The sequence below is a fragment of the Schistocerca serialis genome, chromosome 12 (genome assembly GCF_023864345.2).
Source record: "Schistocerca serialis cubense isolate TAMUIC-IGC-003099 chromosome 12, iqSchSeri2.2, whole genome shotgun sequence".
In the NCBI taxonomy this organism is placed as follows: Eukaryota; Metazoa; Arthropoda; class Insecta; order Orthoptera; family Acrididae; genus Schistocerca; species Schistocerca serialis.
In genome coordinates, this window is record NC_064649.1 from 25220723 (window position 1) to 25245555 (window position 24833).

Genomic DNA, 24833 nt, shown 5'->3' on the forward strand with positions numbered 1-24833 from the left:
GATGATTTCAGAGTGAGAGGTTAGGCAGGAACCTAGGAGGACAGCTTTAATTGCTGTGACTGAAACAAGCAACATAAAATCCAAGTACTTCTTTCTCACAAATATTTGGGTGTTTATTTCTGAATATATGGCGACTTATGAGTGTGTGTGGCCAGACAGGAACCTAACATGACAAATTACTGCGAATGGAAAGAGAAACAATAATATTTATATTCCTCCTTGTCACAAATATTTGGCTGTTTATAATTGTGTATCCTATCATACACAAAGATCAAGAAGAGACAGATACTTTAATATTACAGACAGTGGCACTTCTGGCTGGTATATTTCTGCCATTAATGACATTATGATGCTGGAGGTACTAGAACTACTTCAGACAGAGAACAAAATCAAAAATAACTGACAATACTCCTTATATTAATGGGCAGATATGGTTCAACAAGCTACCACATGCTTTTAAAACTTGTGAGCCAAAGCTGTTCCACAGGGAGTTAAAAGCCTTTTTAGTAAATAAGTGTTTGTATTCACTCAATGAATTCTAATCTACTTGCCCACAGTTGCAACATGAAATATAATTAGAATATCAATATTAAAGTATGTTCCTCTACTGTGTGTAAGTGTCACCTATATTAATCTGCTCAACCAATGTATGACATTTGCAAAGATCATCAGCTTGATGGTCTATAAGCAGAATATGTTAATGAATAAATAAATAAACACCTTCACGACAGTCAGTTTCTACAGAGGTTTTACAGCACAATGGGTGCATTGTACGGTTTTTGTTGCTGATTCAAATAAATATGCTTTATGTGAATTCGGTTTTAAATTGAATGTTGAAATTTTAAATTAAATGTTGAAATCAGTTTTTAAAGGAACCTTGAATTCATTTGAAACAAGTTTAGTTTTTACGCATTGCTTTGGTACATTGTAGGCTTGAAAATTTCCAAGTTCTTTTTGTGGTGCTTTAGGTAAGCATTTCACAATTTTTTTCCAACAGAATACTGTGTTATTCTGTGTCTTTCTGCACTACGTCTAGCATGTCAAGTTCATGGTTAGAAGAACACATTTCAATTGCATCCGTAAATCCATTAAACTTTGTTCCACGTGTGCATAATACATTTCTTGATCTACTTTCACAAAACAATGTAGATGATACCACCATCACTGCACATATTCTAATACCACTTGATACAATTTTACTGCATAACATGCAATTTATAGATGATAAAATATTTGCAATTTATGGAATGATTTACTAATATGTCTACATGCATTCCGATCTTGCACACTCTCTTCATTGTCTAGCGTCTACCATCAATGTAGTGTGCTATACTACACCCAAATATTACAGATATTCTGGTGACTGCTTACAGTTTAATCGTTGGAACCATACCAAAAGTCACAGAACTCCACCCATAGGGGTGAAAATAAGAGAAGTTGTCATGATGTCAAAAACTTGAAGTTGACGTCCATCATCTTAGTTGCCCCAAAACATTACCTTTAGTAGTTTTATCAAACATTCCAGCTTGCAGTGTTTATGGATGTACATCTTGAGCTGATCATAGTCTAAAATCACTTTTTGGAAAGTGTTTTATCATATGTATGAAATACTGATTTCCCAGAAGAAGGCAAATAAATATTGAAGGAATAAAGTGATGACTGCCTGCAGTGATATGTTTCACTGGCTCAAATATTAGGAAGTCGAAGATTCTTCTGATAATCCATACAGGTTGCTTTCTTACTCACACATTTTCTGGACTTCAAATGCTCAGAACATTTAATCTCATAAAATTTATCTGCCTTCTTTTTATGTAGTTCATTTTATGTCGTTAGATGTTGTTTCTGCTTATTAAAAGTTTGCATCTGAGTTACATATTTATCATTGTTAATCCATAAATTAAGTTTAGAACAGTTTGCTATAAATTTGCCACACACTGACCAAGTTTCAGTTCTGAGGTAGCCAAAACTTACGTTGTATCACAGGAAGCCATTTAATTGAATTACTCCATTAATCTATTCCATTCTGTAAATGGAACATTCTAAAAACGTCTCAATTGTTCGCACTTCCAATAGTCACTTGTGACGTGACTCATGGCCAGCAATTTTTTTGAAGAGTCAGAAATACACCACAACACTTTCCATTTCCTTGTACTTGTAATCTGCACAGGACTGGAATACTCATCTTCATTTTCCGACATTTCTGATGCCTTCATTTCACTTAGGATATAACTTCACGCACAATCTAAGTAACAGTAACACTTAAGTGTTTCAGCTCCAATTAAGAGAAAACTTATTTTCCAACCTAATGTTGATGCAGAGTATGTGCAATTGTACGAGGCTGTTCAAAAGTTTTGGAACTTTGGCTACAAAATTTTTTCTATGCTTACCTTTTACACTATTGGCGATTAAAATTGCTACACCATGAAGTTGACATGCTACAGACGCGAAATTTAACCGACAGGAAGAAGATGCCGTGATATGCAAATGGTAACTTTTCAGAGCATTCACACAAGGTTGACACCAGTGGCGACACCTACAACGTGCTGACATGAGGAAAGTTTCCAACCGATTTCTCATACACAGACAGCAGTGGACCGGCGTTGCCTTGTGAAACGTTGTTGTGATGCCTCGTGTAAGGAGGAGAAATGCGTACCATCACGTTTCCAACTTTGATAAAGGTCGGATTGTAGCCTCTCGCGATCGCGGTTTATCGTATAGCGACATTGCTGCTCGTGTTGGTCGAGATCCAATGACTGTTAGCAGAATATGGAATCATGGGTTCAGGAGGGTAATACAGAATGCCGTGCTGGATCCCAGCGGCCTCGTATCACTAGCAGTCGAGATGACAGGCATATTATCTGCATGGCTGTAACGGATTGTGCAGCCATGTCTCGATCCGAGTCATCAGATGGGGACGTTTGCAAGACAACAACCATCTGCACGAACAGTTCGACGATGTTTGCAGCAGCATGGACTATCAGCTCGGAGACCGTGGCTGCAGTTACCCTTGACGCTGCGTCACAGACAAGAGCGCCTGCGATGGTGTACTCAACGACGAACCTGGGTGCACGAATGGCAAAATGTCATTTTTTCGGATGAATCCATGTTCTGTTTACATGATGGTCACACCCGTGTTTGGCCTCATCGCGGTGAACGCACATTGGAAGCGTGTATTCGTCATCGCCATACTGGCGTATCATTCAGCGTGATGGTATGGGGTGCCATTGTTTACACATCTTGGTCACCTCCTGTTCACACTGACGGCACTTTGTACAGTGGACGTTACATTTCAGATGTGTTTCAACCCGTGGCTGTACTCTTTATTCGATCCCTGCGAAACCCTACATTTCAGCAGGATAAGGCATGACCACAAGTTGCAGGTCCTGTACGGGCCTTTCTGGATGCAGAAAATGTTCGACTGCTGCCCTGGGCAGCACATTCATCAGATCTCTCACCAGTTGAAAACGTCAGGTCAATGGTGGCCAAGCAACTGGCTCGTCACAATACACCAGTCACTACTCTTGCTGAACTGTGGTATCGTGTTGAAGCTGCATGGGCAGCTGTACCTGTACATGCCATCCAAGCTCTGTTTGACTCAATGCCCAGGCGTATCAAGGCCGTTATTACGGCCAGAGCTGGTTGTTCTGGGTACTGATTTCTTAGGATCTATTCACCCAAATTGCGCGAAAATGTAATCACATGTCAGTTCTAGTATAATATATATGTCCAATGAATACCCGTTTATCATCTGCATTTCTTCTTGGTGTAGCAATTTTAAAGTCCAGTAGTGTACTTATGGAACATGGTCACCTTCGAAATACTCTGTTCGACAATTGATACACCATTCCCAATGTCATTTTGACATCTGGAAACAGTCTTGATACACCTATTGCTGGATTGTGCGAAGTGCCATATGCGAAATTTCTCTTACCTCGTCTACTGTTGCAAATCTTCGCCCTTTCAACGGGGTTTCCAACTTGGGAAATAAAAAAAGTCTGCACAGGCCTGGTCTGGAGGATGGGGCAGCACAGTGATTTCATTTTTTGTGCAGTAGTCACGCACTGGCAGGGATGAATGTGCCCTTATTGTGATGCAAGAGCGTTTTATTATTTCGCTACATTTCAGGCCGTTTCCTTCTGACATTTTCTCGCAGACGTCACAACACGTCCTGATAGTACCATCAATTAACAGTTTGTCCCTGTGGCATGCAGTCATGATGAACTAATCCTCCAAAGTCAAAGAAAACTATCAACATGTCTTTGACACGTGACCTGACCTGACGAGCTTTTTTTGGTCTTGGAGAACCTTTTCCGACCCAGTGTGAAGGCTGAACCTTGGTCTCAACATTATAACCATAGACCCAGTTAGGATTCTCTTAAGGGACATCTCGTTCTCAATTGTGTGATCCGAAAGCTCATCACAGATTGTGACGTGAAGGTCTTTCTTGTCTTGACTCATGAGCTGTGGAATGAACCTGGTGGAAAGACGATGCATTCCAGGATATCGTGTCAGCATTTCATGACATGATCCAACTGAAGTGTCATATTCTTCTGCAATCTCTCAGTCAGTCAGTCTTCGATTGGCTCACACAATTTCGTTAACGTTCCTGACATGAGCATCATTGGTAGACGTCATTAGAGATAAGAATGGCAACCTGACAAATGACAAGGAAATAATTATAGACAGATGAAAAGAGTACTTCTCAGAACTCTTGACTCTTCATATCCAGATGAGATGCTATGTGCAGACACCATGGAGGAATGGAAAGATGAAGAAGATTGGGAAGTGAATGGAGAAGATGTGAAGACTGCAATCAGAAAACTCAGAAACAACAAGGCCCCAGGGAAGGAAAGAATAACAGGAGAATTAATCAGAGGGGGAGTGAAGAGCCTGCGCTTAGAAATATATAAACTGATCCAGCTTACAGGGAAGAATGAGACATTGCCAGAAGATTGGAAATTGGCCATAATATGCCCAATATACAAGAAAAGATGCAAAATGAAATGTGGTAACTACAGAGGTATCAGTTTGCTGAATGTAACCTACAGGGTACTGTCTATCATTATCCTCAGAAAATTCAACCATTCCTAGAGGGTAACATACATGAGTATCAATTCCAGGAATTTCGTCCAAACTGATCGACAATAGATCACATTTTCACCCTAAGACAATTGTTTGGAAAACACTGAGAATGTGATAAACATTTCTATAGTCTGTTCGTCGATTTTCTATTTGCATTACAGCAGCATCACCAGGAATAGCATACATAATGCACTGTGTCACTTCAGAATCCCTGAGAAGCAAATGAGAATGGTGCAAACTTGTATGGATGGCTCAAGAGTAGTTGTACGTTTCTGAGGGGTTGAGACACATCTCAGACAAGGGGATGCTCTCTCATGTGTTCTGTTCAGTCATCTTACATAAAGTAATAGGGGAATGTAGGCAGAAGAAATGGGCTGGAGTACTGATGGGTGGTAATATCAGCTATCTCACATATGCAGATCATATAGTACTGCTAAGTGAATCAATCTATGAATTGAAAGAAATGTACCAGAAAATGGGCAATTACACACAGAACATTGGGCTAAAGGCGAATTAAGAAGGAGTTCATGCGATTAGGAAGAAGGCGAGCAACAAGAATTTTTGTATGGATGGCGTGAGGTTCAAGAGAGTTAACCAGTTCAAATGCTTGCGATCTTGGTTTACCAGTAATAACACTGCAGAAATGGACATCAAGGAAAGAATGGCAGTGGGAATGAAATGCACGTTTCCCTCAGGAAGACGCTCTGCTCAAGTCTATATCAGCGAATACTAAGATGAGAATCTATAACACACTGATATGCCCAGCAGCCATGCATGATTCAGAAACCCGGACCATGACAAAATGCGAAAAGGAAAAATTATTAGTATTTGAAAGGAAAGCAATGTGGAAAATATGAGAACCAATCTTACACAAACGAAAATAGAGGAGGAGGAGGAATGAGGAAATATACCGTTTGATGCAACTACCAACAATACTACAGAAGCTGAAGAGCAAAATAATCCAGTGGCCAGGCCATGTAGCCTGTATACCAGAACAAAGACAGGCAAAAAAAGCATTTGAAGGGGAACCAAACACCAGAAATCCCATAGGATGACCAAGGCAGCACTGGGTGGAAGAACTCTCGAAGGTCTGGCAGCCATGGAGATTGAAAATACCTGGAGGAATGCAGCACAAAACGGAAAGGAATGGTGGCTGCATGTGGAAGCAGAGCCTGTGACTGCTGGATTTTTTTCTTTATTGAATTTTTATTCCCCCCGGAGGTGGGTGGGGGGGTGGAGGGTGAGCTGGCAGTGGCGTCACATGCCACTCTGCAGCCTACAGAAGTTAAAAACGTAATGAGGAGATAATAAAACAATAAAAACAGGTGATAAAATTATGACTGGTTAAAACTGTGACATGACGAAAAGTTGTGAAGTGAAAATAAAAAAATAAAGGGTTGTTGATGCTGAGTAAAACACACAGTAATTATACAGGTACAATTAAAAAATACGGCGACAGTCTGGTTTCTGTTCACAAGAGTTAAAAAAAAACACACACACACACACACACCTAGCGACAGTATGGTGTGTGTTCGCAACACTGGAACGGGACACACAACACTGAACGCACACTTAAAACTGCACCATAGAGGAGAAGGGGGGGGGGGGGGGGGGGGACCGGACTGATGAGGAGGGAAAAAAAAGGAGGAGGGGAAAAGAAAAAAGGGGGGAGCCAAAGGAGGGAGAGGACACAGAAAAAAAGGGGGACAGGGCGGACGCGAGAAAGAGTGGGGAAGCGAGTGGAGAGGAAAGAAAAAGGACTTACAGGAGAGAAAGGAGTCGAAGAGAGGGTAGGTGGGGAAAAAAGAAACAGGATGGAAGGGGGGGAGAGGGAACCCAGGAAAAGGACAAAGTGAGGGAGGGGAGGTGAGGATCAGAGTTGATAGGAGGGATAAATGAATGGAGAGAGGGCATCGTCCAGGAGGGGGAGTTGACGCAAGCCACCTTGGGAAAGCAGATGAAGGGTGTAGAGGTGGAGGGTAGTGGGGACACAATGGTGAAAGTGCGGCAGTGGGTGGGGGTTGGAGAGGAGAGGAGCAACCAGGGAATGGGGGGGATCAAGTCAGCAGGAGGTGTAGAGGACTCAGATATGTTCGGGGAAAAGGAGCAGATGGGGGAAAGGAATCAGGTCATAGAGGATCCGCATGGGGGATGGGAGGTGTATACGGAAGGCAAGGTGGAGTGCATGGTGCTCGAGGATCTGGAGGGATTTATAGAATTTGGGGAGGAGGGAGGGGGGGATATCCAGATGGGACTGGCATAACAGAGGATGGGACAGATTAAGGATTTGTAGGTGTGGAGGATGGTAGAGGGGTTCAACCCCCATGTCCGACCAGAGAGGAGTTTAAGGAGGCAGAGGTGGTTGTGGGTTTTGGATTGGATAGAGCAGAGATGAGGGATCCAGGTGAGGTGACAGTCAATGGTGAGACCAAGGTAGGTGAGGGAGGGGGAGAGGCGGACAGGATGGATGCAGATGGTAAGGGAAAAATCAAGGAGCCAGGAGGAGCGAGTGGTACAACCTATGATGATTGCCTGGGTCTTGGAAGGATTGATTTTGAGGAGCCACTGGTTACACCATGTGGCAAAAAGGTCAAAGTGACTCTGGAGAAGTCGTTGGGATTGTTGAAGGGTAGGAGCAAGGGCAAGGAAGGTGGTGACATCGGCATACTGCAGGAGGTGGATCAGAGGGGGGAGGGGGGGAATTGGGGCATATTGGTCGTGTACAGGAGGTAGAGGAGAGGGGAGAGCACAGAGCCCTGGGGCACATCCACAGAGAGATAGAAAGTGCAGGAATCGGCGTTACAGATGGTAATGTAGGAGGGGAAGGAGGCAATCAGATGGACATAGTTGATAGGAAGGGCCTAGGTCTAGAGTTTAAACAGGAGACAGGGATGCCATATGCAGCTGTAGGCCTTTGGCCTTTTCGAAGTCTAGGGAGACAAAAATGGCGGAGCGACGGGAGTTAAGCTGGAGGGAGAGGAGATGAGTGAGGTGTAGGACTTGGTCGTCGGAAGAGAAGGAAGGCCGAAAGCCACATCGGGTGTTGGGGAGGAGGTGGTGTCAATGGAGATGGTGATGAATGTGCCAGGTAAGGATGGATTCCAAGAGGAAGGTAGCAGTATGGAAGATGTCATCGCGTTCGACCTGGATGCATATGGAGTACCGGTAGGCATACCAGTTAGCACGGGAGTAATCATGGACAAGTTAAGGAGGAATGTCAGGGCGGGGATGGCGACCATCAGAAATCGTGAGGAGGATAGGAGCATGGTCACTGCCAATTAGGGCAAGGACTTCAGTGGTGATGCGCCCAAGGATGTTGGGAGAGGCTAGGATCACATCAGGAATGGTGTTGGATTCGGGTCAGGTGTGATGCGGGAGGGGAACCAGGTCTCTCTGGAGGGTGGTGATAAACCGATGCCACTGCTGGAGTTCGTCAGGAACACAGCTGTGGATATTGAGGTCTGCGGCAATCACATAGGTGGAGAAGGTACGGTCAATACCGGATGGGCGTATGAGAGCGGACGTAGATGGTGGAACATGTGATGGTAAGGGTGGGGAACAGGAGGCTGAAGGTGAGAGGCTCGGCAGGATTGTTGAGGAGAGGTTGGAGCCAAACAGGGGGGTGCTTCAGGTAGTCAATAGCAACCCCCCACCCCATGGTACAGGTTATGGCTGCGGTGGAGGGTGTAAGGGGTTGTGGAGATGGAGATATGGGGTTGGAGGAAGGTTTCATTTAGGATGAAGGCATCTACGCAGTGTCGATAGTGGGTGTGGAAGAAAGGAGTTTGTGGGGGGGGCAGGGAGCGAATGTTACGGTAAAGGATCTGTAGTGTTGTTGTGCCATGCTATGGGAGATTTAGTGGAGGGTGGTGAGGGGGGTGAAATGGGCCTGGTTGTGGGAGTAAGTGGCATAGGTGATTAGGTGGAAAACGGAATCTTTTCACTTGGAGTCGAGGGGATCCGACCCTCGGGAATCAACTGCTGTGTAAAGCAAAAGCGGTGTCCAGTATCCTCGGCCGGGAGGGGAGGGGGGTGGCTACTGCAGTGGCGAGCACCGGGGGCAGCAGCTGACGGATAGACGGACAGCTGGCAGCAGCGGTGACGGCTGGCACACAGATGGCGGGAGCAGGAGGGGCAGTGGGCACTCCCAAATGCCTTAATTCCACCCTGAGTGTAGCCCAGGCAGTGTAATCTTTTCACTTGGAGTCGAGGGGATCAAACCCTCAAGAATCAACTGCTGTATATGTGTGTATACACGTACATGTACGTGAAAACTTTAGCACAGATTCTCGCTTTTACACAAAACAAATCTTGTCACACTATAGTACTTCCAATCCTCTACGAGATGTCATTTTGAACTAAATTTTAAATTTTGATGGACCTTGATCGTTATCTCTGTGTACCATTAATATATATATATAATATTTACTGTTATGCACATTTATGTTCATGATTTATCTGACTAGTACGCTGTATCAAGTTTAATCTCCTATACAGTGGATAAATGAATAAATACAAGCAGTAGTTGCATGTACTTGTATTAGTTTATCACAAAGATTCGTGTAGGTTTATGTACCTTGAAAACCTCTAAACAAAATTTCAAAGTGAAACAAGCAACTTATTCATGAAAAACTGACACAGAGCAGTCCTGTCGATCAATATTCTCGGAAATGAATCAAATAGATTACTGTTGAGAAGATCTAATAATTTAGCACAAAAAACCAAGTGTGAAACTAAATGGTATTAATTAAACATTTGTTAAAGTACATGTGAAATGCCCATTTAAGAAGCATGTATACATTATAGAGGTTAGGCTATCATTACTAAAAAAAAAAAGAGTCACATGCTTGTTGAAGCCAAATTACCACTTTACTGTGTCTAGGCCACTGAGACCATTCCTTTATTCACAGTGTGATCTTTGTTGTTGTTGTGGTCTTCAGTCCTGAGACTGGTTTGATGCAGCTCTCCATGCTACTCTATCCGGCTGCAAGTTTCTTCACTCCCAGTACCTACTGCAACCTACATCCTTCTGAATCTGTTTACTGTATTCATCTCTTGGTCTCCCTCTACGACTTTTACCCTGTGCGCTGTCCTCCAATACTAAATTGGTGATCCCTTGATGCCTCAGAATATGTCCTACCAACTGATCCCTTCTTCTAGTCAAGTTGTGCCACAAATTTCTCTTCTCCCCAATTCTATTCAATACCTCCTCATTAGTTATGTGATCTACCTATCTAATCTTCAGCATTCTTCTGTAGCACCACATTTCGAAAGCTTCTATTCTCTTTTCGTATAAACTATTTATCGTCCACGTTTCACTTCTGTACATGGCTACACTCCATGCAAAAACTTTCAGGAAAGACTTCCTGGCACTTAAATCTATACTCAATGTTAACAAATTTCTCTTCTTCAGAAATGCTTTCCTTGCCATTGCCAGTCTACATTTTATATCCTCTCTATTTCAACCATCATCTGTTATTTTGCTCCCCAAATAGCAAAACTCATTTACTACTTTAAGCGTCTCATTTCCTAATCTAATTCCCTCAGATCACCCGATTTAATTTGACTACATTCCATTATCCTCATTTTGCTTTTGTTGCTGCTCATCTTATAGCCTCCTTTCAATACACTGTCTATTCCATTTAGCTGCTCTTCCAGGTGCTTTGCTGTCTCTGACAGAATTACAATGTCATCAGCGAACCTCAAAGTTTTTATTTCTTCTCCGTGGATTTTAATCCCTACTCCGAATTTTTCTTTCGTTTACTGCTTGCTCAATACAGAGATTGAATAACATTGGGGATAGGCTACAACCCTGTATCCCTCCCTTCCCAACGACTGCTTTCCTTTCATGCAGCCGTGGCTTATTAAACTGATAGTTCGATAATTTTCACACCTGCTTTCTTTGGAATTGGAATTATTAGATTCTTCTTGAAGTCTGATGATATTTCACCTGTCTCATACATCTTGCTCACCAGATGGTACAGATTTGTCAGGGCTGGCTCTCCCAAGGCTATCAGTAGTTCTAATGGAATGTTGTCTACTCCCGGGGCCTTGTTTCAACTTAGGTCTTTCAGTGCTCTGTCAAACTCTTCGTGCAATATCATATCTCCCATTTCATCTTCATCTACATCCTCTTCCATTTCCATAATATTGTCCTCAAGAACATCGCCCTTAGAACTGGGTTTTCATCTGAGCTCTTGATATTCATGCAAGTGGTTCTCTTTTCTCCAAAGGTCTCTTTAATTTTCGTGTAGGCAGTATCTATCTTACCCCTAGCGATATAAGCCTCTACATCCTTACATTTGTACTCTAGACATCTCTGCTTAGCCATTTTGCACTTCTTGTCGAACTCATTTTTGAGACGTTTGTATTCCTTTTTGCCTGCTTCATTTACTGCATTTTGGTATCTCTCCTGTTACCCAAGGATTTCTATTAGCCCTACTCTATCCTCTGCTGCCTTCACTATTTCATCTCTCAAAGCTACCCATTCTTCTTCTACTGTATTTCTTTCCGCCATTCTTGTCAATCGTTCCCTAATGCTCTCCCTGAAACTCTCTACAACTTCTGGTTCTGTCAGTTTATCCAGGTCCCATCTCCTTAAATTCACACCTTTTTGCAGTTTCTTCAGTTTTAATCTACAGTTCATAACTACTAGATTGTGGTCAGAGTCCACATCTGCCCCTGGAAATTACTTACAATTTAAAACCCAGTTCCTAACTCTGTCTTACCATTTTATAATATATCTGAAATCTTTCAATATCTCCAGGCTTCTTCCATGTAGACAACCTTCTTTTATGATTCTTGAACCAAGTGTTAGCTATGAGTAAGTTATGCCCAGTGCAAAATTCTACCAGGCAGCATTCCTTGATCCCATTCCATATTCACCTACATTTCCTTCTCTTCCTTTTCCTACTATCGAATTCCAGTCACCCGTGACTAGTAAACTTTCGTCTCCCTTCACTATCTGAATAATTTCTTTTATCTCATCATACATTTCATCAATCTCTTTGTCATGTGCACAGCTAATCGGCATATAAACTTGTACTATTGTGGTAGGCGTGGGCTTCGTGTCTATCTTGGCCACAATAATGTGTTCACTATGCTGTTTGTAGTAGCTTACCCGCATTCCTATTTCTTTATTCTTTATTAAACCTACTCCTGCATTACCCGTATTTGATTTTGTATTTATAACCCTGTTTTCGCCTGACCAAAAGTCTTGTTCCTCTTGCCACCGATCTTCGCTAATTCCCACTATATCTAACTTTACCCTATCCATTTCCCTTTTTAAATTTTTAACATACCTGCCCGGTAAAGGGATCTGACATTCCACGGTCCGACCCGTAGAATGCCAATTTTCTTTCTCCTGTTAACAGCATCCTCCCGAGTAGTCCCCAGCCGGAGATCCGAATGGAGGACTGTTTTACCTCTGGAATACTTTACTAAAGAGGACGCCATCATCATTTAACCATACAGTAAAGCTGCATGCCCTCAGGAAAAATTATGGCTGTAGTTTCCCCTTGCTTTCAGCTGTTCCCAGTACCAGCACAGCAAGGCTGTTTTGGTTGGTGTTACAAGGCCAGATCAGTCAATCATCTAGACTTGCCCCTGCAGCTACTGAAAAGGCTGCTGCCCCTCTACAGGAACCACACATTTCTCTGGCCTCTCAACAGATACCCCTTCATTGTGGTTGCACCTATGGCACGGCTATCTGTATCGCTGAGGCACGCAAGCCTCCCCACCAACGGCAAGGTCCATGGTTCTTGGGGGGGGGGGGGGGGGGTCCTTTAGCACTAATGAGTGTAGGGGCCATTGGTTTAAATGGTGATTAATACCATCAGAACTGCCAACTGATGTCATTTGTTGAATTGCAAATTGCTGGAACATGCCTTCAAAAATGAATTTGGCGTTTTTGCTGTTACTGGCCACACACTGACTGACACTTCAACTCAGTTCTTAATGTGGTTATACCTCCAAGTAGTTCTCTTCCTTCGACGTTTCAAAAATCTTTGACTTTGTTTACATCTCCACGAGTCATTATAGCAGGTTTTGCTTAATTATTTCCTCATTGCACACATTTGTAGGCTGCCAAGGAGAATGTAAGTAAGTTTTTTTTGCAAGCGTGAACACTGAACATGCTGTGCATACGACTTTAAAGTTGGAAATGTGATGGATAAGAATCAGTATCACTAAGCAAAAAGGCATTGTTTCCGCAATTGTAGCTTCATCAGCTTTAGACGCAAATACATTAAACAAAATGGGAGTCACATTTATTAAGCCAGATGCGTCACATTACTAGATCAAATACGCATTAAATCGTTTGAAAAGGCGTCCCTGACGTTATATCATTAGCGTAAGTACTGTAATATTTGCTATGTGAAACAAGTGTTATGTGCACACAACAGAAATTATGAACAAAAAGCAATCGTAAACAACAGACTGTTGTGTTTTGCAGCATCTAACATGACGACGCCAGTTGCCAAACAACTTTAGCCACTGTGGTTGGCAGGGCCAATGCGCTAACTGTTGTCAGCACTGTGAGAGTGTCTTCGAGTGTGTTCTTTGCGTTCGTGAGATGGAAGTAGGTAAGGAAGAAGTTTTCGTTATACTAGCAAATTTTTTATTTGAATTATGTAGGAAATTGTGATTAATTGACTGTAGTGTGTGTTCCTGATCATTCACGTGCATCAAACCAATTAAATGCTGTGTTTCAGTTCACTTAATTGTGATAATTTTTTGTAATTTCGTAAGTATGTTACACACGTGTACCAACTTGTTGCCCAAACAATACTGATCACGACTGAATCGTAATTTGCAGCTGTGATGAGATACATTAGTTTCACAGTTTACATTTCGTGTGTACAAATACCGCGAAAAATGATATGTACAGGAATTTTTGAGGTCTTACGATTAACTACGAACAATGAAATACGGCTGATTTTACTGTGTCACTGAAAAACGACTTAAACTGCTGAAAGTTACTTTGCGAACGTTGTGTACTTAATATGTGTAAGAGTACTTCGTTGACGCTTGTTCCTTCGCAAATATGGGTTTTCTGAAATTGCAGTTTCCTTTGCCTAATGCTAGGACAGATTTATTAAAGGGTCATTCCACGTCAAATCAACAAATGAAACCATCGTTTTCAACCTTACCCTCTTGGATTTAAATGAAATTAAGTATGCCTATAGTACTCATAAATAGTACCACAAATTAATTTTTTCGCGTTTTTCTGATAAAAAGTTACCGAGTAATGGACTTTCAAAAATTGAAAAAAATGACAAATTTTTGACTCGTGGAACAATGTTGTTTTCTTTATAACTCGTGTTCTAATTAAGCTAGAACAATAACATTTACTTCACTAGAAAGCTCTCTTAAAGAGCCTTTATGATACCAAACAAACAACATTGTTGAATTTATCGAATTTTGAAAAACTGTATTTTTAAAATTCTAAGAAAAAAATGTATGTGAAAGATACACTTCACATCTACATATTCTGAAAGTTTCAACTTGTGATGAGCATGGGATCACTGTCCAAAGCATTTTTATGTTTACCACAATTCTCCAAAATCACAGTCAGATAGGTGAATTTCTATTATTTTGCTACACATGAAAATATTACAGTGTTAGATTTTGTTATATGGTCCACAAATTGTACTTTTGAAACGAATAACTGCTTATTAAACTTTAGTGGTAACTATTTATTAATAGCTGTAAAACCGCGGGGAAGAAAAAGGAAGCTATCTCTCATTTTAAAGATTATATATAAAATGATTCTTTGGTGTTACTATCTGCAATCTATTTAGTATTTTATCTCTGGTTAGCATTGTCATCAATTTTCACCTATTGTTGAAAGTGACCCACACAATCTTTTGTTGTGAGGCAACTGTAGTGAAATTATGTGATTAACTTTGAAATGTGTTTTGAATCTAGCTTAAAGCTACTTTTGTATAAACCTCACAAGAGTCTGTAAGTTTGTATGCCTACAACCAGTTAATGTTTGCATACTATTAACATAATGAAATATTTTTTTACAGGAAGTGAAAGAATAGAGAAGTTATATTGTGTAGTGTTGAATATAGAAAGCTGGGGCATTCAACTTCAATAACATTTTTTATATTAGTTTGTTCACTTGAGAAATATAAAATGCCTAAAAATTCAGCTTTGTGCTGTAATCCATTTAATGAAAAGGGCCACAATAACCACCAGAAAAACTTTTGGCCTGTTTCACAGTGGTTGATAGCAAGAAAACCTTTCTTAACTTTAAATCAATAAGTGTGTGACAACTGCCGTAAAAAATTTGTGATACGTCTAGCACAGAAAATGATGATGATCTATTGTATTCTGTGGTGAAACAAGAAAATGAAAAGGTTTTATGTGATAGTGACATACAAGACATTGCATCAAGTGAGGCCTTAGAAAGGTTGAACGCTTCTTTGCAGTCCGTTGGTAAATCGCCAATTAAGAAGAAATGACTGTGTGAAGCAAAATAGCCTAAGGAAAAACTCATTAAATTAACTTCAACAATTCAATCAAAGGTATTATTGCTTCCTTCCGAAAAAGAAGAGGAGGTACATGATCATGCAGAATCTGAGATGATCAGTCAGCTAAAAGATAAATTTCGTACATGTACATCTTGAAGTAAACAGGTGGGTATTCTTACCATTTTACCTAAAAGCTGGAGTTTTAAGAAGCTTCCAGATGAATTTAACATAGCAAATTATATGGCTCGAAGAGTAAAAGATTTGGTGAAGGCAAAGGGAGTTTTGTCTTCACCAAACTCAAAACCTGGCAAGACTCTTGTTCAAACAACTGCTGATTTTGTTAGAAACTTTTATTGATCTGATGAGATAAGCAGGGCAATGCCTGGGAAAAAAGATTTTGTGCTTGTGAGAGATAACGGAAAAAAACTGCAAGTACAAGAACAGCTAGTTTTAAGTAATTTGAAAGAAATTTACGTGAACTTTAAAGACAACCATCCAGATCTCCACATTGGATTTTCGAAGTTTGCAGACCTACGTCCCAAAAATTGTGTTTTAGCTGTAAGTAGTGGTACACACAGTGTCTGTGTGTGTACTACCCATCAAAACTTCAAACTTATGCTGACTGGATGTAACATTCCTCAGCTGACAAAGGATGAAGATAATCCAATAAAAACTTACAAAGACTGCATTGCAAGAGTTGTATGTAATCCGTCATTACCTGCTTGTCATTTTGGTGAACGTAAATTCTGCCCTGACCCAGAAACATTTAAGACATATTTACAAGATTTGTTTAATACTAATGATATTGATAATATAACTTATTAGCAATGGGTTTCCGTTGATCACACGTCTCTAGAAACAATCATAAAATCATTTGACAACTTTATTGATTGTTTTTTTGATAAATTAAAATTGCTTACACGACATTCATTTGTTGCTAGTCAACAATCAACCTTCCAAAAGAGACTGAGAAATGAACTTAAAGAAGGCGAGGTCTTAGCGATCTGTGACTTTTCTGAGAATTACTCCTTTGTCATCCAGGACAAAGTTCAAGGCTATCACTGGACAAACATGCAAGCAACAATTCATCCCATTGTTGCTTATTACCATGGTGGGAACAAACTCGAGCACCCAAGTCTTGTAATCAGATCAGAATGCCTAACACATGACACCGTTGCTGTGCATTTGTTCCAGTCGTACCTGATGGACTTCCTGACTGTTAAATTTGGTAGAAAACCAAGAAAAATATATTATTTCTCTGATGGAGCAGCAGCTCATTATTAAAATAGGAAGAACTTTATCAACCTGTGCCATCATGAAGATGATTTCCAAACTGAAGCTGAATGGCATTTTTCAGCCACCTCGCATGGGAAGGGAGCTAGTGATGGTGTTGGTGGAACAGTTAAACGACTTGCAGCTCGAGCACGTCTGCAACGGCCATACAGTGATCAAATAATGACACCAAAACAACTTTATATGTTTGTCGAGGATAACATAGAAGGAATGAACTTCAAATATGCTACTAAAAAAGATCACAAAAATGAAGAAATGAAACTTATGGAGAGATTTGAGAAATGCTGCAAAATTGTAGGGGCACAAAAACTTCACACTTTTATTCCTTTTAGCAAGGACAAAATACTAACAAAAGTGTATTCAAACTCTGATGATAGCCTGTGTACTTGAAAAAAATCAGAAGGATGAAATCACGGTTAGTTTCTTACATCCACATGGACCGTCACCATCTTTTACATTTCCGAGTCATCCAGACATTCTTTCCATAAGCAGTAGGGAAGTAGTGGCAATCGTGAACCCTCAAACTGCTACAGGGCGAACATATAAGTTATCCAGTGCAGAAATGTTGATGTGCAACAGACTGATTAGTTCGAAGTATGAAGAAGTGCACTAATAGGATGCCTATTTGTAAATAATAGTAATTACTAACTGAATTTAGGTCTGATATCAGGTATTCATCTTTCTGTGTTTTTTTATTTATTTTTTAAGTTTTCATTTTGTATTTTTTAATTACAGAAGCATAAAACATATGTTCTTTTGTCAATTATAAGTTATTTTTAATTTCCACATTTTACAACAACATACAACTGGTGAGAAGTAGGCCTAATATCTAAAATAAATTAGTTTTTAAGAATTTTTAAAGCACCTCCCTTAATGTAAAATTGCTTTTGATAGTGATCCCATGCTCATCCCAAGTTGAAACTTTCAGAATATGTAGATGTAAAGTGTATCTTTCACATATATTTTTTTGAGAATTTTAAAAATACAGTTTTTCAAAATTTGGTAAATTCAACAATGTTTTTTTTTTAACAATTTGTGTTTATATATTAAACTAATGATGTTTGAAAAATATATCTAAAAACACAGATGATGTGACTTACCGAACGAAAGTGCTGGCAGGTCGATAGACACACAAACATACACACGAAATTCAAGCTTTTGCAACAAACTGTTGCCTCATCAGGAAGGAGGGAAGGAGAGGGAAAGACGAAAGGATGTGGGTTTTAAGGGAGAGGGTCAGGAGTCATTCCAATCCCGGGAGCGGAAAGACTTACCTTAGGGGGAAAGAAGGGGTATACACTCGCACACACACACATATCCATCTGCACATACACAGACACAAGCAGACATTTGTAAAGGTTAACAATACTAATGATGTTTGGTATCATATAAAAGCTCTTTAAAAGAGCTTTCCAATGAAGTAAATTTTATTGTTCTACCTTAATTAGAACACAAGTTGTAAAGAAAACAACATTGTTCTGTGAGTCAAAAATTTGTCATCTTTTCGATTTTTGAAGGTCCATTACTCGGTAACTTTTCGTCAGAAAAATGTGAAAAAATTAATGTGTGTCATGATTTATGAATAATACACGCATACTTAATTTTAAAAAAAATCTGAGAGGGTCAGGTTGTAGCACTTGTTGATTTGACTTGGAAGTGCCCTAAAATCAAGTTAGGACCAGTGATCAAAATTAACTACCTGTGTGATATGAGTACTCAGCCTTCTGATTTCGCCATGATCATAAGTTGTAATATACTTGAATGCTCTTGGTATTTATTTAAGGCTCCCGTTAGCACTGGCGCCAGTGTGACCCCATGCAACTCAGAAATAGGTATCTCCCTTGTTTTCGAAGCTATTTTCAGAATTTGTCATTCTCCCTATAAGAACAGGATGGTGATTATTCTGAAAAACCTAGAATTCTCAGGAAATTAAATTTTACCAGGAAAAATTGGGAAAATCTCAGAATTTTGCATTTTTTAATGTAGCATTGGAATTTTGAGTTTTGTGGGTCACAAATTCTAAAATAATTCAAATTAAACATTTGTACCTGCATCCCTCAGACATGACAGTCTCCGGAGCAACAAGAGCATGCAAATCAATTCATTCATTCTGCTGTTGGTTCATCTTGAAGGCCCATATGTGATTTGGGTAATAGACGTTGAGTGCTTAGTATCTTCAGTGGCCTGTTTTGTGGGTGCAGGAGTTAAGGGAACGTCCATTAGTGGTTAGTTTTAAAAATTGTGGTGTTTTTATTGGGGCAGATCACAACCACCCAGTTTTTTATGATATGTTTCTATAAATCAGCAGAACATTTGCGTGAAAGTTTGTCAGTGTAACCTAGACGTCAGGCTGGAGGTAGGATACTACCAGTGTGTGTGTAATTTTACAACACGATTGATTTTATCTGTGGTTTTGCAAATATGAATTGAATTGAAGAGACAAGAATGTGCTTTTTTAGCTGTTTATGTGAACACTCCAATTGTTGCATTTATGATCGATTGGCCACTTTAAATACATTTAAATTTTGCCCAACTTCACCTAGGTAATTCCTTAAACTGCTATGTGAATTTAAATCTACTATTACAAATCTTACAAATTTAATTGAAATATAATTGATAAGCAAATTGGACAGATTACAGCAGCAGTTACATTTACGTATTGGACCCCCTGAGGTAATGGTTGTGAATTGGTGAAGTCAACAAATGTGAATGAGCCGTGCGTGGCTCATGTTTCCGCCATAATGTATTTTACACCCTGTTTTTAACATACTACCACCTCACTACATTACTTTAAATTACTGGTGTCACTGAGATGCTGCTTTGCCTGACCGTGAGTGGCACTAGCACCATCTATCAGTATATCCCCTCTCGTAGTAAGTTTGCTCGACTGCTATTACTTCCCGGTCGTTGTCTGTCATAAGGGCAGTTCGGGTCGCGAGCTCGGGTCTGCCAGTCAATTGGAACGCGTCTGAAATGCAGTCCGGACCTGCCAGTTGGGGAGTTGCAATGCGACATTAGTGCAGTCGGGTTGGGGCTGTGAGGTATGCATCAATATGGCTCACCCGACCGTTGCTGCCACGCTTCACCTGAACCGGGCCAAGCTCTTGGTGGATCGTCAGTCGGGGTCGTCTTACCGGGCGCGGGTGTGTGTGTGTGTGTGTGTGTGTGTGTGTGTGTGTGTGTGTGTGTGTGTGTGTGTGTGTGTGTGTGTGTGTGTGTGTGTGTGTGTGTGTGTGTGTGTGTGTGTGCGTGCGTGCGTGCGTGCAGTTCGGCTCCTGATTTGTCTTTGTGCGTACTTAGTTACTGTTGGGTATCGTTCAGGTCTTCGTGCAAGTTTTTGTCAGGTCGTGTGTGTAGTTGACGTTATTTCCACGGACAACTATTTTAGATGTTGTTGGCATTCTGAGGGTAGTCGGTCGGTTGGTGCAGACCCGACCCAGGACGTCAAAGTTGAGTGGTGTCTTAAGTACCCAAGCCACGTCCGTTCATGTTGTGTCGTTCGTTTCGGTGGTTTGCTGTTGGGGATCTTTTTCTGTGAGTAACACAGAGTGTTAGTAGTGATGTAATCGAGCCGCCGTGCGGTGGAATTAACTATATTGGTTCACTACAATTCAAGTGTAGCAGTGGAATTTTCTGCCTTGTGGCCGTTAGTGTTACAGTTACCTGCCCTGGCCATGTTCCGTTTACCTGCCCTGGCCATTAACATAATTTCAGGAACTGTCCTTTCCTCACCTGTTGTCACTGTCCAACACGGTGCGTAGTTTTGACAGCTTAATACATATTTCACTGTGGATAATCACGTCTATAACAGTTTTGTCTTTGATTTTTCATGTACCGATTGGTGGCTAGCAAGTCGTTTGGTCCGTGACTGTCTCTTGGTTGGGTTACCAACGGATCAAGTGTAGTTGGGACCACCACCTGTCTCACCTAAGTGAACGTTAATGTTTTGAGGGCAGCCCCCCACCACCACTCCCACCCCCCGTGTGGGTGCGTGCGCATTTACAAATAGTTTTTGTAATTTCTTAATTTACTTCCATTCATTATTTGGGTAGTGTGTGATAGTATACCACCCTGGCTGTGGCCACAAACTGGTCTGTAACACAGGCTGAGGTCTAGGTGGTTGGAGGGCTATAATTTGGTTGGTAGTTGTTGAGGTCAATGAATGTGATGGTGAAATAAGTTGTGGTATGGTCTGTAAACTGAAGAGCGAGCAGGTGAGTCCTCAATCTTTCTATCCAGCTATGTCCCAGTGAGCATCCTGGCCCTTCCACAGTAGGCCTTTTAAATGAGTAGTATGGTAAGGCAGTGCTTGGACACAAAGGTGTGTTTTTTCCACATAAATTTCAACTATGTACAGAATTCAGAAATTTATTAGGTAATAGAATTAACGCAAGAAACTAACATCAACCAGGTAATTGCAGCATCGAAGAAGAAATCGTGGGAAGACTTTGGAAACAGGTTGGAGACTATGGGTCAAGCTGCTGGAAAACCATTCTGGAGTGTAATTAGCAGTCTTCGAAAGGGAGGTAAGAAGGAAATGACAAGTATTTTGGACAGGTCAGGAAAACTGCTGGTGAATCCTGTGGATGCCTTGGGCAGATGGAGGGAATACTTTGAAGAGTTGCTCAATGTAGGTGAAAATGCGATCAGTAATGTTTCAGAATTCGAGGTAGAATGGGATAGGAATTATGATGGAAATAGGATCACATTTGAGGAAGTGGAAAAAATGGTCAATAGATTGCAGTGCAATAAAGCAGCTGGGGTGGATGAAATTAAGTCGGAACTCATCAAATACAGTGGAATGTCAGGTCTTAAATGGCTACACAGGATAATTGAAATGGCCTGGGAGTCGGGACAGGTTCCATCAGACTGGACAAAAGCAGTAATCACACCAATCTTTAAACATGGAAACAGAAAAGATTGTAACAACTACAGAGGTATCTCTTTAATCAGCGTTGTGGGTAAAATCTTCTCAGGTATTGTTGAAAGGAAAGTGCGAGTATTAGTTGAGGACCAATTGGATGAAAATCAGTGTGGGTTTAGGCCTCTTAGAGGTTGTCAGGACCAGATCTTTAGCTTACGGCAAATAATGGAGAAGTGTTATGAGTGGAACAGGGAATTGTATCTATGCTTTATAGATCTAGAAAAGGCATATGACCGGGTTCCTAGGAGGAAGTTATTGTCTGTTCTACAAGATTATGGAATAGGAGGCAAACTTTTGCAAGCAATTAAAGGTCTTAACATGGATAGTCAGGCAGCAGTTAGAGTTGACGGTAAATTGAGTTCATGGTTCAGAGTAGTTTCAGGGGTAAGACAAGGCTGCAACCTGTCTCCACTGTTGTTCATATTATTTATGGATCATATATTGGAAACAATAGACTGGCTGGGTGAGATTAAGATATGTGAACACAAAATAAGCAGTCTTGCATATGCGGATGACTTAGTTGTGATGGCAGATTCGATTGAAAGTTTGCAAAGTAATATTTCAGAGCTAGATCAGAAATGTAAGGCTATGGTATGAAGATTAGCATCTCCAAAACGAAAGTAATGTCAGTGGGAAAGAAATATAAACGGATTGAGTGCCAAATAGGAGGAACAAAGTTAGAACAGGTGGACGGTTTCAAGTACTTAGGATGCATATTCTCACAGGATGGCAACATAGTGAAAGAACTGGAAGCGAGGTGTAGCAAAGCTAATGCAGTGAGCGCTCAGCTACGATCTACTCTCTTCTGCAAGAAGGAAGTCAGTACCAAGACTAAGTTATCTGTGCACCGTTCAATCTATCGACCAACTTTGCTGTACGGGAGCGAAAGCTGGGTGGATTCAGGTTACCTTATCAACAAGGTTGAGGTTACGGATATGAAAGTAGCTAGGATGATTGCAGGTACTAGTAGATGGGAACAATGGCAGGAGGGTGTCCACAATGACGAAATCAAAGAAAAACCGGGAGTGAACTCTATAGATGTAGCAGTCAGGGCGAACAGGCTTAGATGGTGGGGTCATGTTACACGCATGGGAGAAGCAAGGTTACCCAAGAGACTCATGGATTCAGCAGTAGAGGGTAGGAGTAGTCGGGGCAGACCGAGGAGAAGGTACCTGGATTCGGTTAAGAATGATTTTGAAGTAATAGGTTTAACATCAGAAGAGGCACCAATGTTAGCACTGAATAGGGGATCATGGAGGAACTGTATAAGGGGGGCTATGCTCCAGACTGAACGCTGAAAGGCATAATCAGTCTTAAATGATGATGATGATGATGATGATGATGGTGATGATGATGATGATGATGACTAACATCAACAGACTGTGCAAATTGCTGCTTTGCTAGACTGGAAATTGGTTCTTAGTCATCCTGTATAGCATCTAAGGAGTTTTTCCAGGAAATGCCACTTCTCTCGCCACAAATGCTGCTCTGTCTCCAGTTTACATACAGAATATAACAGACTGATGTGCAGTATAGCCTGATTTGTCATTCCACACCATTTTTAACACATTTTGCCATTTTTAACAAATTTTTCATTGTGAAATAAGTCTGAAAGATAAATTCAGAACCCCTGTATTAGATAACTGACAAGTATTTTGATGCATGTTACAAGTATGTCATATATGAATTTTGAAAAATGTAGGTGGGGTACACTAGCAACTTCTACTCATTATTCTACTGGCTTTCTTCTGCAGTCTCTCTGAGTGACACATTGGGGCACATCATCCAGATATTGAGTACGACCGGCTGTAGACACCTAGAGTGCTCACAGATTTTTTCGGATAAACAGTACACAGCTGAAGATACTTATTGACGATTAGATCCCGTAGAGTTACAAAATTTGTTGGGCAGGGGAGGAGGGGGTGATTGTTGCTGTGTTTCACCCACTGTTCCAAACAATATGACATTTTCAGTGGGATACAGATAATGATTTACCATGCCAGTCAAGTTACAATAGTTCAGTGTTAGGCAAACCAGGAATGTGTGCATGCAACTCTATGAACACTGCTGATGTCATTTTGGAAGATTGTAGTGTCCACAGAATACTTGTCATGATGATGTAGAAGAAAGGGGAATACTTGGCCACCGAGAACGTCGAAATAACCATCCTGGTTCATATTGATGGTACCCTGAATGTGTCAAAGTCACGGTATGAAAACCACCGAGGGCTGTACTGAGACAATGGCAAGATAGTTCATTGCTGAGAATGCAGTTGTACAGCGGGCACCTACACTGACTGAAAGAATCTGTTGTAAGAACAAACTGTGATGGATACATCAGTTCTCTCATCCTTCATGTTCCTGTCTTCACCTGAAAGCAGATTTCTTTCCCCTAGTCCTACACTGTAAATGATTGCTGTTGTCCATCATTTCGTCCAGGTACCATTGTAAAGAAATGACTACTATCGAGCAGGTGTCACATGGCTTGTGTTGTCAACAGTATGTTCAGTTCATGAAACTGCCACGTACACAGCTAGTTCATGTTCAACAGCAGAATTTTTCACTATGGAATTTTCGTGTCTCAGTTCGGCAAGTGGATACTGAACAAATGTGTGTGCTATTTCCGGCAGGGGATGACTAGAGTGCAACTATTTAATCTACAGTTCTTCAAAGTATTTGATAGCTCATTAAGTGAAATGGTGAAGGATTTCATATATAACACACAATATCATCTTGCTTCAATTTCCTGCCAGTAATGCCTTAAATGAGAGCTGAGTAACTCATTTTTAAAAATATGCAGTGATTTTGATGCTAAATATACCAGAAATATTGATATTAACTCAGCTGAACCAATTAACAAACTATTGGCTTTCGAATTCCAGTAGAAGGATCTAATGAAGAGCACTGATACGGCTGTTTTGAGAGCCACCTCTTCCTCCTCCTTCTCCTCCAAGTATGGCTTATGAGACACTTATGTAAACAATAAAATAAATTGGGGATGATGGCAATTCTAGTGCCTGTAACATCTTTTCAAAGCAGTTTCAGCAAATTAAAAAT

At 40.8% G+C, this 24833-nt stretch overlaps 1 protein-coding gene across 3 annotated transcripts in view; it reads left to right on the forward strand.

Annotated features, from left to right (window-relative positions):
* Positions 1-24833, forward strand: part of LOC126428472 (F-box/LRR-repeat protein 2-like) — a 135433-nt gene that overhangs the window by 27433 nt on the left and 83167 nt on the right. For all 3 annotated transcript variants that reach the window (XM_050090409.1, XM_050090410.1, XM_050090408.1), the window contains exon 4: positions 13535-13664. In XM_050090409.1, coding sequence (XP_049946366.1) covers positions 13655-13664 — 10 coding nt within the window. In that variant the 5' untranslated portion in view covers positions 13535-13654. The remainder of the gene's footprint in view (positions 1-13534; positions 13665-24833) is intronic.